We start from the raw sequence: 20510 nt of genomic DNA, 5'->3' as shown, positions 1-20510 counted from the left end.
TAGCTATAATTTTCCATTTTTAGGAGAGTTTAGATCATTTTTCTCAATCAGTGTGTGGAAAGATGGTGGAGGTGGTAATGAGAGGAAGGCTGCAAGAGATTTAGTGAAAATGCAATTTCATTGCTACTTCTCTCATAAATTGAGTCTATCCATTTGTTACGAATAAGCAATGGCTCTTGGCAAGTGGAAATTTTCCCTGGTCTCCCAAGAGACTTTTTGAATTAGAATGCAGAAAAAGTGGGACACTGGCTTAAGAATGGCAGGATAAGTCTCCTGGGATAGACCATAATGAAAGATAATATAAGAAAGGGAATGTCTATATATATATGAATGACCAGGTCACTTTGCTGTACAGCAGGGATTGGCACATTGTAAATCAACTATACTGTGATTAAAAATAGTAAAAAAAAAAGAATGGCAGGGTATGCATATGGTCAGTTATCAGAAAGAAAAGTAGAAAGGTGACAGCTGATATTTTTAGAAAGTAGATCTTAAATATTCTCACCACACTCACACGCAAACGGTGACTTAAATGTGTTAACTTGATTGTGGTAATCATTTCACAATGTACATATTGAGTCATCACCTTGTATACCTTTAAAAATCACATTGTACATCCTAAATATACAATTTTTATGTGTCAGCTATGCCTCAGTAAAGCTGAGTGAAAGAAAGATAACAACTGAGTATTGTCAACCTCACTCTCTTACCAGAGATACTGCTTATATACTTGCTAGGTAACAAGTGCCAGCTGCTATTTGTCAACAGAGAAATTTCCTAGGGTATATAATGGACAACCAGGTAATGATGAAAGCAGATAATATAGTAAGAAAACTAACCATCTAGCTTAACCAAAACAAACAAATTAACAAATAAAATGGAGACTTGGGAAATGAGGACTGATAAAATACATTATAATCATAATTCTTGATAATAGATTCAGGTGACATGCATTTTAGTCTGACAACTGCTTATGAAGCTCATGCAAAGTCCCCAGGGTGTCCAAAGACTGTACAGGGGAAGAATGATGTTAATTTAAAAGAAAGAGAGTAGCATAGGCACCTCTTTCCTATAGTAGTGGGCTTAAAATTATTAGACCTCTTTCCTCCATAGCACTGGAATAAGTGGCCATGTCCACTTCAAGTCCTCACATGGAATGGAAGGGAGCATTTGTCTAGTTTGAAAGACTCTTAAACTGTCCATTTCATCTTATTCCATAGGATACCATTTTCCCAGGCAAAAACCTACAAACAAGGACCTCTTTCTATACTACATCTGGGAAAATGGTATCCTATGGAATAAGATGAAATGGACAGTTTAAGAGTCTTTCAAACTAGATAAATGCTCCCTTCCATTCCATGCCTAAGACCATCAGTGAGTGAGGACTTGAAGTGGACATGGCCACTTATTCCAGTGCTATGGAGGAAAGAGGTCTAATAATTTTAAGCCCACTACCACAGGAAAGAGGACACATAAACAATGCTAATAAGACTATTTCAAAGGCTAAATACAACTGAAAGAGGCATGTGGATTATGATTCTTCAAAATAGAGAATAATGAAGAGTCACTAAAGAACAAAGAGAAGACTGGGTGGCCCCCAGACCCTGCTAAAAGTTGATTCAGCCATGCAAGCCCTTTCTGGGAGCCTGCTTTGATATACTGCAATGTTGGAGAGTTGAAGCTCTAATACCAAGCCAGAAATTCTTCCCCAAGAGCTGTGCATCATCTCTGTACAGGGTAGGAAATGTATTAAGTACCTTTCCCAGGAGGCAGACTTAGGCTTATTATCTGGAAGATTTGATTTAAATGCCTCACAAAACAATAGAATTCATTTGTCAATTTGGAGGCAATCATCCTTGGAGAGTATACAAAGGCTTAATTTGGAAGGAAGGAATTGATTACATTTCTAGAATGGTTGGGTCAAAATCAAATTGCTTTTGGCCAAAGATCATGCAATACTTAGGGAGCAAATAATCACTATGTAATTTTTCCCAGTAATTTTGACTATGTAAAGAATAATACATTAAAAAATTGGGTACATATCATCCAACTTCTTTAAGTCTTAAAATTTTTGCTATATTTCTTTTCATATGAAAAATAATCTTTAAAGTTAAAAAAACCCCTGTGTATCCTGATCACATTTGTCTCTCTCCCTTCCTCCTCAGAGGTGATAAGCATGAATCTGCTTTCTTTGGTCTTTCCCATGCATACTTTAGACCTATAACTAAGGATATATATACCACACAAAATAACAAATATCACAATAAATAGAAAATAGTGGTTCTCAAAGTATATAAAATGCATCATAGCTTGTTTATAATTTTACAACTTATTTTTAACTGTACCGAAAGCTATTCTTTTTGGTGAATTTAACCTAATTCTTTTATTTCGACGGCTATAGACTGTTACAGCATATGAATATTTATTCATACATTCATCCAATTCTCTTGTTAGTGTGCATTTAGGCTGTTTCCGTTTTTGTTTTTCTATTAAAAAAACATTCTTATACATATTTTTTTGTGAACATGTTTGAATTTCTGTAGGGTATGTACCCACAGATAACATTTCAGATTTGTATGGCTTGCGCATGCTTAACTTTTTTCAGATAGGACCAAATAACTCTTGCAGTGGGTTGTACAAATTTATAATCCTACTGGCAGTATATGAGAGCTCCATTTCTCTACACTTTTGCTAACAATTCATATTGTCACACTTTATTTTCGCCATTCTGGTATGTATGAGGTGATGTCTTCCTACATATTAGAATGATATCATGATGTGATATTATTTGTATTTTCATGATTAACTTTGAGGTTAAGCTTCTTTTTATGTGTTTCGTGGCCCATGTGTGCCACTAAAGACAAGATGCTTTTTTTTTTTTTTAAACCGCCTGCATCAGCAAAAGTAGAAACTCTATGTAGATCCTGTTTGCTCGTATTACCACCTCTGAATTGAAGTTTCTTGTGGCCTGTGTGTGATTGGTGGTAACTATGTCATTTAGTTTGATAATAACTCCAATAAAAACTGGGAATTTGAGTTTTTAATCTTATTTTAGAAGGGCAGAACTCATAATATGGGAATTTCTGCAAAATTTCCTAGAAAGTCCAAACGAATGATTATGAGCAATAATGAATATGACAGATATCCACTCCACATTCTATTTATAATTTCCCAAGGGGTGTTTGTATTTAATTATTAATGGATTTGAAAATTTTGCAACTTTTCTTTTGTCCCCTCTTAATAAGATGATTGCGTGGAGTTCCCTTGTGGCTCAGCAGTTAAGGATCTTGTGTTGTCATTGCAGCAGCTCAGGTCGCTGCTCTGGTGCAGTTTCAACCCCTAGCCCAGGAACTTCCACATGCCATGGGTGTAGCCAAAACAAAAACAAAAACAAGAACAAGAGAGAGAGAGGTGATTGCATGATTTTTCTCCTTTAATTTGTTAATGTGGCTAATTACAATAGGTTCTTCTGCTTATTTGGCCATGTTTACATTCCTTGGAAGAATCAAACTTGATAAGGATGTTTTTAAAACACATTTCTTGGTTTGTTTCACTGTTATTTTATTCGTGGTTCTTTTTATCTATGTTCATAGGTGTTCTGAAATTAAACCACTTCTCATCACTGCAACTACCATTCTGATTCAAGCCATCATTGTCCTTGCATCTCCAAGAGTAAAAAGCCCCTCATTTTCCTCCATTCTTAATTTTTGTCCTAAAATTTCATAGTTGTATCCATAGCATATGGAAATTCCCAGGCCAGGGATAAAATCAGAGCTGTAGCTATGACCTACTGCCAGACCCTTTAACCTGCTGTGCCAGGGATTGAACCCATGGCTCTGCAGAAACCTGAGCTGCTGCAGTCATTTTTTTTTTGTCTTTTTGCCGTTTCTTGGGCTGCTCCTGTGGCATATGGAGGTTCCAGGGCTAGGGGTCCAATCAGAGCTGTAGCCACCAGCCTACGCCAGAGCCATAGCAACGCGGGATTCAAGCTGCGTCTGCGACCTACACCACAGCTCACGGCAACGCTGGATCGTTAACCCACTGAGCAAGGCCAGGGATGGAACTTGCAACCTCATGGTTCCTAGTCGGATTTGTTAACCACTGAGCTATGACGGGAACTCCTGTAGTCATATTCTTAACCCACTGTGCCATGGTGGGAATTCCCTCATTTCCCTACAATCTATTCTCTACAGGCTGGCAATGATTGATACACATGCACACACCCCCCAAAGTAGAAAAAATTGTTTAGTGGAACTCATGCACACACCCCCAAAAATAGAAAAAATTGTTTAATGGAACCTTGTGCATCCATCACCCAGCTTCAAAAATTATCACTTTTTTGACCAATCTTATTTAATCTATATTTGTACATTTCTACCCATACTGCCAACTGTTCCCCCCATTTTCTCTCTCTTTCTTCATTAAACTTCCTGTATTATTTATGTTGTCAAAGCAACTTGGTTCTTATTTTATTCATCATCTAGATTATTTCTTTTTTGTTTTCTGTTTCACTGATTTTTGTTTTTGTGTGGATCATTATTTTTTCTTTACTTTCCTTGGGATACTCCGTAGTCTTTCAGGTTTCTTGAGGTAAATTAGTTTACAGTTTTCCTTTTTCTTAATACTATCCTTAAGGCTTATTTATACCTATCAATTTACTTCTAAGTAGCACTGGAGGAGTTTACTACAAGATTTCATATATAAGCATCTTCACTGATATTCAGTTCTAAGTATTGTTCTAATATCCTTTGTAGTCTCTCCTTTCTTTCTTGAAGTTTTTATAGTGGGTTTTCTAATTTTCAAATGTAAAAGTTTGTCATTAATTTCTAATTTAATTCCTTATGTCAAAACAAGATGGTCTCTAGGATATGAAATCTTTTTTTGTGTTTCTTGAGATTTGCTTTATAGCTTGGCATCTGATCATCTATTTTTGGTAAAAAAAAAAAGTTAGTTTTACTAAGTGTTAAGTGGGTAAGTCTATGTGTAGACTTAGTTCATGCTTGTCAATTGGGTTCTTCACATATTTTAATCATATAAATTGTTGGTCTTATTGGCCTTTTATTTATTGAAAGTCTATGAATTTGTTATGTTCTCCTTGTAATTTGATTTTTGCCTTACATATTTTGAGTCTATATTAGCCATACATAAAAATTTATTTATTTTTTTTCACTTGATAAACTCGAGTTTTTAGTGTAATATTCGTCCTGAAGAAAAGCATTTGTCTAACAGTCAACTCTGTCTGTATTTTATTTGGATTAGGATTTCCCCATACATATGTTTCTATTACTTCACTTTCAACTTGGGTTTTTATGTGTCCTTAAGGTTTGACTCTTGCATATACATAGCATATATTTATATTGTTTATTTATTGTTAGATTATATTATTTGTTTCTACTATCTTCTGATTTCTTTTCTGCCATGTTTTTACATGCCTTATTTTTTTCTTGCCTTCTGTAAGATTGAAGCATTTTCTCCATTCTAATTTCTTTTTCTCTACTGTTTTAAGTTTTACATTCTATTTCTAGTATATTCTTAGTGGTTACCTTAAATATTAATATACACACTTTACCTTAAATCTTATATCTTCACTCTCCTCCCAAATAATACAAGAATGTATTAATCTGCATATCCCCTACTCCTTCCTCCATTTGGCTTACTGAGGTATCTGTTCTACCTTTTATGTATAGCCCTTATCATCATTGTAGAGAGCCATTATTTGTTTAGTTTACCCATAAGTTTGTCAACAAAGGTGCATACCATTCTTTCTTTCATCTTCATGCTGGTTTTATTTTCAACTATATGAAGAACAGAAGAAATGGTGGGGGAAAAACTGTAATTGTAATGTATACATGTAAGGATAACCTGACCCCCTTGCTGTACAGTGGGAAAATAAAATTAAAAAAAAAAAAAGAACTTCTTTTAGTAGTTCCTTTTCTGAATATTCATTCGATCATTTTTTAAATTCAAAAATATTTATGGAGCAGCTATTATAGGCAAGCTAGAGTTTTAGTTGCTGGATATAGCAGCAAACTGAATGAAGTCTCTGCTTTCATGGAGCAGCCAGGCTAGTGGAATGCAAGACATAGTAAACAAATAAAAATACATTTTGTCAGAGCTATCTGACAAAATAATGAATGAAGAAAAATAATGCATTGCAAGGGGAAGTGTAATTGCTATTTATGATAGGATGGTCAAAGAATGCTTCTCTGATTTGGAGACTTTTGAATGAGGCCTGAATATTGTTAGTGATGCAGTCATGAGAAAATCTTATTTTACTTGTCTAAAATCATCTTTATTTTGATTTTTTTTTTCTTTTTATGGCCACATTTGTAGTATGTGGAAGTTCCCAGGCTAGGGGTTGAATCAGAGCTGCAGCTGCCACCCTACCCCATGGGATCTGAGCCACATTTGCAACCTACACCACAGCTCATGCCAATGCCAGATCATAAACACACTGAGAGGCCAGGGATTGAACTCACATCCTCATGGTTGGGCTCATTACCACTGAGCCACAAGGGGAACTCCTAAAATCATCTTTACTTTGTAACCCTCTTAAATGATAATCTAGTTGGCTATAGAATACTTTTTGCTTTTATGGTTGTTTTCAAGTAGTCTTCTATCAAATTATTTATTTATAGATAATACGCCTTATCTATTTAGTTTTTAGACTTCCTCTTTAGTATTTTTCAAATATACTGTGTTGATTTGGATCTATTTTATTATATTGAGCTCACAAGTCATTATGGTTATTAAAGCTAAGGATGCTTATATTTCTATAATTCTGAGAAATTGTCATCTGTTAGTACTTTAAATATTGTTTCTCTTCCATTTTCTTTAGTCTCTAACTTTAGAATTAGATTATGCTACAGGTATTATGCTTCTCTTTCATTTTTATTTATTTTTTAATTTTTTTTTTTTTTTTGCTATTTAGGGCTGCACCCATGGCATATGGAGTATCCCAGGTTAAGGGTCCAATCGGAGCTGTAGCCACAGGCCTATGCCAGAGCCACAACAATACAGGATCCGAGCTGTGTCTATGACTTAGACCACAGCTCATGGCAACACTGGATCCTTAACCCACTGAGCAAGGCCAGGGATCAAACCTCCGTTCTCATGGATGCTAGTCGGGTTCATGAACCACTGAGCCACAATGGGAACGCCTATTTTTTAAATTTTTTGTTAAAGTATAGTTGATTTACAGTGTTTTTTCAATTTCTACTGTACAGCGAAGTGACCCAGTCACGCAATTATATGCATTCTTCACACTGTCTCCCATCACATTCTAACCCAAGAGACTGGACATAGTTCCCTGTGCTGTACAGTGGGACCTGATTGCTTATCCGTTCTAAATGTAATGGTTGGCATTTACTAACCCCAAATTCCCCATCCATCCCACTCCCTCCCCCCTCCCCCTTGGCAACCAAAAGTCTACTCTTTAGGTCTGTAAGTCTCTTTCTGTATTGTAGGTAGCTTCGTCTGTGCCGTATTTTGAATTCTACACGTAAGTGATAACATATGATATTTATCTTTCCCTTTCATTTAAAAAATCATTTATCTACATGATATACACTGAACAATTGTTCTTCACATGCATTTTCCAGTTCACTAATCTCTCTTTGATAATATCTAATCTCCTATGTAACATATCCATTGAATTTTTATTTTCAAAGACTATTTTTCTTTTATAGAATGTCTGCTTCAAATAGATATTTTTAAAATTTTGCTTTTTAAAAGCTCACACCCACCTGATAGTGTTTGGATCTTTTCTCATGTTCTCAATCTTTCCTTTGAAGCCTTTATCATGTTGTTGTTATTAAATAAGCTACAATTTAATTAATATTACATAGACTTCTGAGCAAAGAAATCTACCAGAATGAGTAAGAATTATTACATAATGATAAAGGATAATACAATAAGAAGACATACATCTTTAAAAAATTTTTTTATTACTCAAATGAATTTATCACATCTGTAGTTGTATAATGATCATAACAATCCAATTTCAAAGGATTTCCATCCCATAACCCAAGCACATCTCCCCACCCCACCAAACTGTCTCCTTTGGAAACCATAAGTTTTTCAATGTCTGTGAGTCAGCATCTGATCTGCAAAGAAGTTCAGTCTGTCCTTTGTTCAGAGTCCACATGTCCGTGAAAGCCTTTGATGTTGGTGTCTCATTGTATGGCTGACTTCACTTAGCATGATAATTTCTAGGTCCATCCATGTTGCTAAAAATGCTGGCATTTCATTCCTTTTAATGGCTGAGTAATATTCCATTGTGTATATGTACCACTTCTTCTGGATCCACTCCTCTGTCGATGGACGTTGAGGTGGTTTCCATGTCTTGGCTATTGTAAATAGTGCTGCAGTGAACATCGGAGTACATGTGTCTTTGCGAATCGTGGTTTTCTCTGGATAGATGCCCAGGAGTGGGGTTGCTGGATCAAATGGTAGTTCTGTTTTTACTTTTCTGAGGACTCTCCATCCTGTTTTCCACAGTGGTTGCACCAATTTACAATCCCACCAACAGTGCAATAGGGTTCCTTTTTCTCCACACCCTCTCTAGCACTTATTGTTTGTAGACTTTTGGATGATGGCCATTCTGGCTGGTTTAAGGTGGTACCTCATAGAGGTTTTGATTTGCATGTCTCTAATCATGAGTGACGTTGAACATCTTTTCATGTGTTTTTTGGCCATCTGTATGTCTTTTTTGGAGAACTGTCTGTTTAGATCTTCTGCCCATTTTTTGATGGGGTTGTTTGTTTTTTTGGTATGGAGCTGTAGAAGGTGTTTATAAATTTTGGAGATGAATCCCTTGTCAGTTGATTCACTTGCAAAGATTTTCTCCCATTCTGTGGGTTGTCTTTTTGTTTTGTTTAGGGTTTCCTTTTGTGTGCAGAAACTTTCAAGTTTGATTAGGTCCCAGTTGTTTATTTTTGTTTTTATTGTCAGTACTCTAAGAGGTGGATCTGAGAAGATGTTGTAGTTGTTTATGTTGGAGAGTGTTTGGCCTATGTTTTCCTCTTAAGAGTTTTGTAGTGTCTGGTCTTATATCTAGGTCTTTAATCCATTTGGAGTTATTTTTGTGTATGGTGTTAGGGAGTGTTCTAATCTCATTCTTTTCCATGTAGCTGTCCAGTTTTCCCAGCACCACTTACTGAACAGGCTGTCCTTTCTCCATTGTATATTCTTGCCTCCTTTGTCATAGATGAGTTGGCTGTAGGTGCATGGGTTTAATTCTGGGCTTTCTATCCTGTTCCACTGATCTGTATTTCTGTCTTTGTGCCAGTACCATACGGTTTTGATGATTGTTGCTTTGTAGTATAGTCTTAAGTCCGGGAGCCTGATTCCTCCAGCTCCATTGTTCTTTTTGAGGATGTCTTTGGCTATTCTGGGTCTTTTGTGCTTCCAAACAAACTTTAAAATATTTTGTTCGAGATCTGTGAAAAATGTCCTTGGTAATTTTTTAGGGATTGCATTGAATTTGTATATTGCCTTAGGTAGTATAGTCATTTTGATAATATTAACTCTTCCAATCCATGAGCATGGTATATATATCTTTCCATCTATTTGTGTCATCTTTGATTTCTTTCATCAGGGTCTTATATTTTTCAGAGTACAGGTCTTTTGTCTCTTTAGGTAGGTTTACTCCTAGGTATTTCATTCTTTTGGATGCAATGGTAAACGGATTGCTTCCCTAATTTCTCTTTCTGCTCTTTCATTGTTGGTGTATAGAAATGGAGTCGATTTCTGTGTATTAATTTTGTATCCTGTGACTTTACCAAATTCCTGGATAAGATCTAACCATTTTCTGGTAGAGTCTTTAGGATTCTCTAGGTATAGTATCAAGTCCATCTGGTCTAATGCTTCATTCAGGGCCTATGTTTCCTTATGGATTTTCTGTCCAGTTGATCTGTCCATTGCTGTAAGTGTGGTGTTAAAGTCTCCCACTATGATTGTGTTATTGTTGATTTGTCCTTTTAAGGTTGTTAGCAGTTGCCTTATATATTGTGGTGAACCTTTGTTGGTTGCATATATATTTAAAATTGTTATATCTTCTCCTTGGATTGATCCTTTGATCATTATGTAATGACCTTCCTTGTCCCTTAAAATAGTCTTCATTTTAAAGTCTATTTTGTCTGATAGGAGTATTGCTACTCTAGCTTTCTTTTGATCTCCGTTTGCATAAAATATTTCTTCCATCCTCTCACTTTCAATTTTTATGTGTCCCTAGAGGTGAAGTGGGTCTCTTGAAGACAGCATTTATATGGGTCTTATTTTTGTATCCATTCAGCCAGTCTGTGTCTTTTGGTTGGGGCGTTTAGTCCATTAACATTTAAGGTAATAATTGATATGGATGTTCTTATTGCCATTTTATTAATTGCTTTGGAATTGTTTTTGTAGCTCTTTTTTTCTTCCCTCTTCTCTTGTTCTCTCCTCTTGGTTTGATAACTATCTGTAGTGTTGTATTTGCATTGATTTCTCTTTGTGTATCAATTGTAGATTTTTTTTTTGTCTTTTTGCCTTTTCTAGGCCTGCTACCATGGCATATGGAGATTCCCAGGCTAGGGGTCTAATCGGAGCCATAGCCACTGGCCTATGCCAGAGCCACAGCAATGCGGGGTCTGAGCCACGTCTGTGACCTACAGCACAGCACACGGCAGTGCTGGATCCTCGACCCACTGAGCAAGGCCAGGGATCGAACCCACAACCTCATGGTTCCTAGTCAGATTCATTAACTACTGCACCATGATGGGAACTCCCAATTGTAGATTTTTGGTTTGCAGTTATTCTGAAGTTTTGATATAAGAGACTATATGTATATGAGATTGGTTTAAGTTGTTGTTCTGTTAATGGCAAGTGCATCTCCAGTGTCCTGCATTTGTACCTACCTCTTCTCATAATTTCGGAATTTGGTGGTATAATTGTGCTTGGATGATTTCGTATCTTTACTGTATATATACCTTTACTGGTGAGCCTTGTTATTTGTGGAATTTTTGTTTCCTGTTGCAGTGTTTTCTTTTCTGCCTAGAGAAGTTCTTTAGGATTTGTTGTAAGGCTGGCTTAGTGTTGCTGAATTCTCTCAACTTTTGCTTATCTGTGAAGGTTTTGATTTCTCCTTCAAATCTGAATGAGAGCCTTGCTGGGTAAAGTAATCTTGGGTGGAGGTTTTTTCCTTTCATCACTTTAAGTATATCCTGCCACTCCCTTCTGGCCTGCAGAGTTTCTGCTGAAAAATCTGCCAATAACCTTATTGGGGTTCCTTATATGTTATTTGTCTCTTTTCCCTAGCTGCTTTCAAGATTTTTTCTGTCTTTAATTTTGGTCAGTTTGATTAATATGTGTCTCGAGGTGTTCCTTCTTGGGTTAATTTTATATGGTACTTATTGTGCTTCCTGGATTTGAGTGAGTGGTTCCTTTCCCATGTTAGGGAAGTTTTTGACTATTATCTCTTGGAATATTTTTTTCTGTCCCCTTCTCTCTCTCTCTTCTCCTTCTGGCACCCCTATGATATGGATGTTGGTGCATTTAACATTGTCCCAGAGTTCTCTGAGACTCTCCTCATTTGTTTTCAATCTTTTTTCTCTTTTCTGTTCCGCATCTGTGATTTCCTCTAATCTGTCCTCCACCTTGCTTATTCCTTCTTCTGCCTCCTGTATTCTGCTGTTGGCTGCTTCTAATGAATTTTTTACCTCATTTCTTGTATTTTGCATCTCTTCTTGCTTAAGTTTTCTATCTTGTATCTCTTTGCTCATTGTTTCCTGTAAGTTATCCATCTTTGCCTCCAGTTTATTTCCAATGTCTTGCATCATCTTCAGCATCAACAGTCTAAAGTCTTTTTCCTGGAGGCTGAGAATCTCCTAATCACCTAGCTGATTTTCTGGGTTTTTTTCCTTTCTCCCTTATCTGAGTTATAGTTCTCTGTCTTTTCATTTTTATAGGTTTTTGGCGTGGTGACCTTTTGACAGATAATAGAGTTGTAGCCTCTCTTACTTCTGGCGTCTGCCCCCCTTGTGGCCGAAGTTGGTACGGGGGCTTGCTGTAGGCTTCCTGATGGGAGGGGCTGATGCCTGTCCACTGGTAGGTGGAGCTGATTCCTATCCCTCTGGTGGGTGGGGCTTTGTCTCTGGATGGGATTAGAGGCAGCTGTGTGCCTGAGGGGGTCTTTAGGTAGCCTGTTTACTGAGGGGCGGGGCTGTGATCCCACCTGGGTGGTTGTTTGCCCTGGGGCTTCTCAGCACAGATGGCTGGGGCCAGCTTTTCCCCAAATGGCCACCTCCAGAGAAGGGCACACTGCTGAATATTCCCGAGAGCTTTGCTTCCAATGTCCTTCCCCCACAACAAGCCTGTTTTCCCGGGAGGTCCTCCAAGAACTGCAGTCAGGTTTGACCCAGATTCCTATGGAGACTTTGCTTTGCCCTGGGACCCAGTGCACGTGAAAGTCTGTGTGCACCTTTTAAGAATGGAGTCTCTGTTCCCCCCAGTCCCATGGAGCTCCTACGCACAAGTCCCACTGGCCTTCAATGCCAGATGCTCCACAGGCTCTTTCTCCTAGTGCCAGATCCCCACATGTGAGAGTTTGATGTGAGGCTCAGAACTCTCACTCCTGTAGGTGAGTCTCTGTGAACCAGTTACTTTCCAGTCTGTGGGGCTTCCCACCTGGGAGGTATGGGGTTGTTTATATAGTGAAATCGCCCGTCCTACCTCTTGATGTGGTGTCCTCTTTGTCTTCTGGAGTAGGATATCTCTTTGAAAGTTTCTGGTTCATTTGGTTGAAGATTGCTCAGCCTTTAGTTGTGAATTTCATTGTGCTTAGGAGAGAAGTTGAGCTCCAGTCCTTCTATTCCGCCATCTTAATCCCATCTCCTCTCAAGCCTTTGTCATTTTAATTATAGTTCTTTTATAGTATCTATTTGATTATTCTGTTATATGAAGTTATTGGAACAGGTATAATTCAGTTATACATTATATCATCTGACTTTTGCTTATGAGCATTTCCTTAAGTGTTTTTTTGTGAATTGTGAAGTTATTTTCAGCAACTATTTTTTGATGGCCATGTCCCTCCAGAGTGTTTCAGTGTTTGGTTTTGTAAGTCAGTCTAGAGGTATCTCCATCCTGAGACCTCTTTTTATGTTTTAATTTTTCAACCTGTAAACCCCAAACCATGCATACATTTAAATATCAATCCCATATAAAATTAGACGTGAAGTTGGGGGTGGAGATGGACTGGGGGTTTGGGATGAAAATGCTATAAAATTGGGTTGCAATGATCATTGTACAACTATAAATATAATAAAATGTCACTGAGAAAAAAATAAAATAAAATTAGACACGAAGTTGGTAAATCTCAGTAGAAATGGTTCCCTTAAACCTCTCCATTTCAGAATTCCTGCTTGGATAGACAAGTTTCCTTTCTGAATTTCCATGGTATTAACTAGTTTTGTCTGTTTGTTTTATCTAATTCACTCTTTTGCTGAAATAGGAGCCCTTCAGGGTTTTGGTTTTATGTGGGAGTCCAATCCCAAAGATAAAGCTTCTTCTCACTCTCAAAAGTGTTCTGGTTTAGGATTTCCCTGGTGGCTTGGCAGATTAAGGATCTCACTGCTGTGGCTTAGGTCACTGCTGTGTACTGTCCCTGGCCTGGGAAATTCCACATGCCGTGGGTGCAGCCAGTTTATGAAGTGCTTTCCAGGTAAAGGAAAGGTATTGGAATTTATACCAGGTATTGTTATAGGACTTACATACAGAGAGATGGGTCACCAAGGCTTATTTCCAGGAAGCAGTGTTTATGCACGCAGGCACTGGCTCAGGGGATTCATATCCAAATGCTGAGCCCCAAATGCAGCAGGGTGTTGCATTATATACCTTCTGTTAGTTTCCTTTTTACATTTTGGTCCCTTTTTCCCCTTATAAGGTAATGTACATTCTGTAAATTCTGATTGGATGGTCCATGTTACATAGGTGCACATGTGCACATGAACACTGTGTCATGCTGCCACAGAGTTACACCTGTGCACACAGATGCTGGTTGTGCCATGTTGCCTTCCCTTTGTTCTGGGAGGGCCATTACCACAGTATGATTGGAAGCCACTGAGGAATTTTAAGACAAAGGATTTTAAGTGGCTTCTGGGTGCTTCTTTATTTTACCTGACTGCCTAGATGTGTCTCCCTTGTCTTGTGTAGTTCAGTGGTCAGTCAAAGATTTGGGCAGAGTTTGTACTCACATTTTGTGACTTACATACTCAGTGGTTCTTTTTTCCCAAGGCCTCCCCCTGAATTTTCAGCTCTTTGATCAGCTTTGAGCTCTGTCTTCTGAGGTATTAAGGCAAACACTTTTCTAATTTCTGCCAAACTTATAAACATCACCCACCACAGTTCTGTCATCTGCCATTTAGTGGAATACTCCCCTATTGTTTCTGCCTGAATTTTTCTCTAGAAACAAAGAGTTTCCCTTATGTATGTAGTTATCAGCCAAAATTTGGGGGCAGAGTATATACTCATATTTGAGTTCCATACCTTCTGTGACTCTCTTGCTTCTGGGACTCCCACTCCTAAATGTCCACATTATTGGCCACTTTGAGTCATTAGGCTGAGATATCTGCCACAGAAATGCTAGGTTTGAGAGAGCACTTTAAGGAAAGCAAAGCCACAAACACCCTTTTAAGCTGTTGCCAGTGCCATCTTTCAAGAGTAAACTTTCTTCAAGTTTCTGCCTACTTTTAGTCATTCCCAATTGATTTCAAACTCCCTCTCTCTCTCTCTCTCTCTCTATATATATATATATATATATATATATATATATATATTCAAATTTTATAATTGATAGCTACAGAAAGGTATATCTAAATTTTTTACTCTGCTGTTCCCCAAACCTGGAATACTTCTTTTTATTTGTGTTTAGATGAATAGCAATTTTGAAAATTTTCTCCATGTTTATTAGAAACTTTCATCCATTTAATTTATTTTCTATTCATGTAATTTACCAATTTTTCTATGTGTATGTTCTTATGTATGTGTAAGAGTTCCTTATTTATTGAAGATAATAAGATATTAACTCATTATACATATTGTTATTTTGAGAATCAAATGAAATGTGTTTTAAAATTTCAAGTTTTAGTTTTATGGTTATAGTTATATTGGCCTTTGATGTTCATATGAGATCATTTAGTAGAAGAGACAAGGTAAGGATTTTATTCCTATTAGAGATGCCACTGCATAGAGAAAGGAGCTCTTACTTTTTCTTAAGACAAATTCTTGTGTTCAGCTTGTATGATGTGCCAGGCAGTGTTGACAGTGACCTTCCTAAGCAAAATCTTGTCAGATATATTATCTATGTACTTATTGATTACCATGGTAATATTTCTTAATCACAGTCATTTGCTGTACTACTGGTAACTACTGTTAATAGAATGCTGCTTCTATGCATCAGAGGAAATACTGCAAAGTAATTAATATTTTCTAAGGGAACTGTAGGTCCCTACCAGAACTCTATTGAAACATTGTTCTCTCTGTTTTTGTTCCTAGGAGTACACAATTGATGTATTTTTTCGACAGACATGGCATGATGAAAGACTGAAATTTGATGGACCCATGAAGATCCTTCCACTGAATAATCTCCTGGCTAGTAAGATCTGGACCCCTGACACATTCTTCCACAATGGCAAGAAATCAGTGGCCCACAACATGACCACACCTAACAAGCTGCTCAGACTGGTGGACAATGGAACCCTCCTCTACACAATGAGGTCAGAGAGTGTTACCTTCCATCTAAAGTATACCAGGGGCAGGACCAAAGGTAGAAAGCAGCATGTTTTAGGCTAGCCATTGAAAATTCTGTTAAGCTTACAGATTAGAAATGCACATATTGGCATATAATTCCTAACACATTTGTAGGTATGCACACTCAAAAATATATATATATATAGATATACATATAGAAAGTTGGCCAATAAGCACATGAAAAATGCCCAATATCACTAATTATTAGACAAAAGAAAATCAAAACCACAGTGGGATATCATTTCACACTGGAAATGTCTATCATCAGAAAGTCTACAAATAACAAATGCTAGAAAGAATGTGGAGACTGGGAGCCCTCCTACGCTGTGGGTGGGAATGTAAGTTGATGCAGCCACTATGGAAACCAGTATAGAGTTTCCTTTAAAAATTAAAAATAGAGCTACCAAATGATCCAGCAGTCCTACTCTTGGGCCTATATCCAGAGAAAACCTTAATTAGAAAAGATATATGCACCCTAATGTTCATGGCAGCACTGCTTACAATAGCCAAGACATGGAAACAACACAAGTGACCATCAACAGACACACACGCACACATGCACACACTGGAATATTAGCCAGAAAAAAGAATGAAATATTGCCACTTGTAGCAGCATGGATGGATCTAGAAAATACCATACTAAATGAAGTAAGTCAGACAGAAAAAGACAAATATCATATAATATCACTTATATGTAGAATCAAAAATAATATAAATCAATTTATATACAAAACAGAAACAGATTCACAGACATAGAAAAGAAACTTATGTTTACCAAAGGGGAAAGGGAGAAGGGGGATAAATTAGAAGTGTGGGATTAACAGATACAGGCATACATAAAACAGATAAGCAAAAAGGATTTACTGTATAACACAGGAAACTATATTCAATATATTAAAATAACCTATACTGGAAAATAATATTTTAGAATATATGTGTATATGAAGTTCCCATTGTGGCGCAGCAGAAACAAATCTGACTATTAACCATTAGGTTGCAGGTTTGATCCCTGGCCTCACTCAGTGGGTTAAGGATCTGGTGTTGCTGTGAGCTATGATGCAGGTCACAGACACAGCTCAGATCCTGCATTGTTGTGGCTGTGGTGTAGGCTGGCAGCTGTAGCTCAAATTCGACCCCTAGCCTAGGAACCTCCATATGCTGCCAGAATGGCTCTAAAAAGCAGAAAAAAAAGAATATATGTGTATATAACTGAATCACTTTGATGTACACCTGAAACTAACACAATACCAACTATATTTCAATTTAAATAATAGAGAGTTGGTCATATGAACATTCTCAGACACAGAGATATATATTCACAATGTGTAAATGTATGCATACTCAAAGACGTGTGGACTAACACACAGGGATATATTACTCAAGGACACTTAAATACACAGACTTACAACCATCTACATAGGTGTGAACACTGTCAGAATAGCCTAGTTACTGAAGCAACAAGATATCCCTATGATGCAGAATAGTAAGAATCAATTGAAATAATGATATTTTCTGAAACATACAATGTTATATATAAAAATACAAAGTTACAACAACATATATTTTATGCCACATTGCCTGGGAATACTAAGGAGTTTGAAATAAATGAATTTCCAACCTACTCAAAAACATATCTTTTAAGAAATATATTTCATACTTTTCTACTATCAAAGCATATAAACTATCACAATTTTATGTTTTTCATGACTCATTATTATCATTAGAGTTTTTATGTATTGAAATTTTGTTTTTAAAAAAGAATACCTTTGAATACATTTATAGTTCAGTAAGATTCTTTGCCCCAACCAAAAAAATTTCTTGGTTCTTGTTTTATGATTTTGCTAATTCCGTTGCCATCAGTTGCCATTTCTTGAAGCTCCCTCTTACATTAATGAGTGTCAGTTTTAAGTAACTGAGTGAACATGTATTGAATGGGAAAATGTGATCTTTCAGTGTAGGTTCTGTGAGTATTTCAAGTTTGTGCATCTGTTACTACATGGTAAAACTGAAATAATGTATGCCTGGTAAATATGTGATGAATATGTGAAGCGTGCATGCATATATGCTAGTTCTTCATTACTTTAAATTTAATATTTATTGATTTTTTTTCTAAAATAATTCGGAGGACAAGAGGATGGCCTAGGAAGAATGGATAGCAAGTGGATTCTTAAGATAAAAATTGAATTAAAGAGGAGGAGCTGAGAGAGTAAAGAATGATGGCAAAGGAGTTCCTGTCATGCTCAGAAGGATAAGAACCCAACTAGGATCCATGAGGATGTGGGTTCAATCCCTGGCCTCACTTAGTGGGTTAAGGATCTGTCATTGCCACAAGCTGGCTTGGATCCAGTGTTGCTGTGGCTGTGGTGTAGGAGCTTCTATATGCCATGGGTGTGGCCCTAAAAAGAAAAAGAAAAAAAAAGAGTGATGGAAAAAAGGGAAGTGCTTAAAAGTGGAGAAATGGGAGGAAGAATAACCTGGAGAAAAGGTCAATAAAATTTATATATATATGCATATAATTGATCTCTTCCCAGATCTTTTATACACACACACACACACACACACACACACACACAGAGATATCAATTGATCAGAGAGAAGAGGTTAGAGGAAAAAAATTATGAGGAGAGAGAAAAAGAGTACCAAATTTGAGAAAATAAAAGAAGATTAGGAGAAGATGAAGTAAAATAAAAATGATACATATAGGATATCCAAAAAGAAATATAAGCAGTAGGTGGGAAGAAAGAAAAGAAGACATAGAGAAGTAGGGGAAGAGATACTGGAGGGAGAGAAATTGTGGATGGAAGATTAGTAGTATTAATCCATTCATTTATTCTTCTACATATTTTGACTCCCTATACATATATGGCCTTCAACTAGGTTCTGGGTATGCAAACATTAATAAGATATGATCTTTATTCTTAAGACAGTCACAGTACAATAGGGGAGAAAGGCTAATAGACAATCACAAAACATATTAACTGAAATGTTAAAACTATTGGTAATTATGAAAGGATAGAAAAGGGTCATGTAAGTCATTCTCTTGAGTCAGGTTAAGCAAAGGGTCACTGGATGAGGCAACACCTAAATTCCTGATTATTAGTATTGGCATTCATTTTTGTATTATTAAATACATAAAATGTAGTCAAGAAAATTGCAGATCAAAAGTGGAAAGAAGAGAGGAAGGACATTCCAGGTAGAGAAATCCAAGTGAGCAGTTGCAGGAAATTAAATGGTATATTACAAGCAAGAGAATGAGGTGGTCATTTTTAAAAATAATTTTTATATGGTACCCCTGTTACTGTGTAAAGAATGCATTTGAAAGGAACAAGACTAAAAGTAGGGAAGCTGGCTAGGAGACAGTTTACATAATCTAGAAGAGGAGTGGTGAAGTTCTAAATCAGAGCAGTGGATTAAGATGGAGAATGGTGGATATACTAAGGAACTAGACAGTAAAAACAGCCAATATCAGAGTGAGAGCAAAGAGGAGGAATCAAGGTAGAATTTACTCAAGCAAAATGGGTGAATAATGGTGTTACAAACTGGGGTAGATATGAAATTTAGGAAAAATTTATATAGAACAAACCTGTGAGGTTAATTTTGAACAAAATAAGCTTAAGAAGGTTATAGATTATCCAAAGACAGAAGTCAAATAGCAGTTGGATATCAAGTCATAAGATCAGGAGAGAGACACAAGCAAGAGATGTAAACTTTGGTATTGTAAAGAAAGAGATGGGTATATAATAAATACATTCAGGGGTAAAGGAAATATTACTATTTATTTATTTATTTATTTATTTATTTTGAGTGGAGAGGCTCACATATTTGTGAGATAGCCGGAAGGGACTAGTAGAAAGACAAAGATTGAAGATACAGTAGAAATAAGGTTTTGCTGATGTCACATTCCCAGAAAAAATTGTCAGGGGATAGTATTAAAACTATGGTGAACATTTAACTTGTAAAGGAAAAAGGATATTTCTTCTCACATTGCATTCAAGAACATGAAGCTTAGATATAAATGTTGAAAAGGAGGTAGGGAGGATAGGACAGAGTAGAAGCATGAATGCTTATAATGCATGAAGGAGAATTTGAAGAGACTAGAGCACACATAGAGGAATAGATAGAAAGGAGATATACTTGTAATAAAGTACATAAAAGAGAAGAGTTTGAAGAGATGAGAGTGTACACAATTGTGAAAAGAATGGAGTAGAGTAGATATAAACAGAATAGAGGATGTATGGAATGAGGAGGTTGGAGGGATGGAATTATGATGGAATTATGATGATGAGATGCAGATGGGTAAAAAGCAATAAGAAAATAGAAGAAAACAAGAAAATGTTCATTGCAGCACTATTCACAATAGCCAGGACATGGAAACAACCCAAATGTCCATCCACAGATGATTGGATTCGGAAGAGGTGGTATATATACACAATGGAATACTACTCAGCCATAAAAAAGAATGATGACATAATGCCATTTGCAGCAACATGGGTGGAACTAGAGAATCTCATACTGAGTGAAATGAGCCAGAAAGACAAAGACAAATACCATATGATATCACTTATAACTGGCATCTAATATCCAGCACAAATGAACATCTCCTCAGAAAAGAAAATCATGGACTTGGAGAAGAGACTTGTGGCTGCCTGATGGGAGGGGGAGGGAGTGGGAGGGATCGGGAGCTTGGGGTTATCAGACACAACGTAGAATAGATTTACAAGGAGATCCTG

At 36.8% G+C, this 20510-nt stretch overlaps 1 protein-coding gene and 1 long non-coding RNA gene across 6 annotated transcripts in view; one reads left to right on the top strand and one right to left on the bottom strand.

The window, feature by feature from the left end:
* Positions 1-20510, bottom strand: part of LOC110257716 — a 150516-nt gene that overhangs the window by 2392 nt on the left and 127614 nt on the right. The window lies entirely within an intron of this gene.
* GABRA3 (gamma-aminobutyric acid type A receptor alpha3 subunit) overlaps positions 1-20510 on the top strand; it is a 227863-nt gene that overhangs the window by 129880 nt on the left and 77473 nt on the right. For all 5 annotated transcript variants that reach the window (XM_021079999.1, XM_021079997.1, XM_021080000.1 and 2 more), the window contains one exon: positions 15526-15746. In XM_021079999.1, coding sequence (XP_020935658.1) covers positions 15526-15746 — 221 coding nt within the window. The remainder of the gene's footprint in view (positions 1-15525; positions 15747-20510) is intronic.

Source organism: Sus scrofa, chromosome X (genome assembly GCF_000003025.6).
Source record: "Sus scrofa isolate TJ Tabasco breed Duroc chromosome X, Sscrofa11.1, whole genome shotgun sequence".
Taxonomy (NCBI): Eukaryota; Metazoa; Chordata; class Mammalia; order Artiodactyla; family Suidae; genus Sus; species Sus scrofa.
The sequence above is the reverse complement of the archived record's forward strand: the minus strand, read 5'-3'. Positions and strand labels throughout refer to the sequence as shown.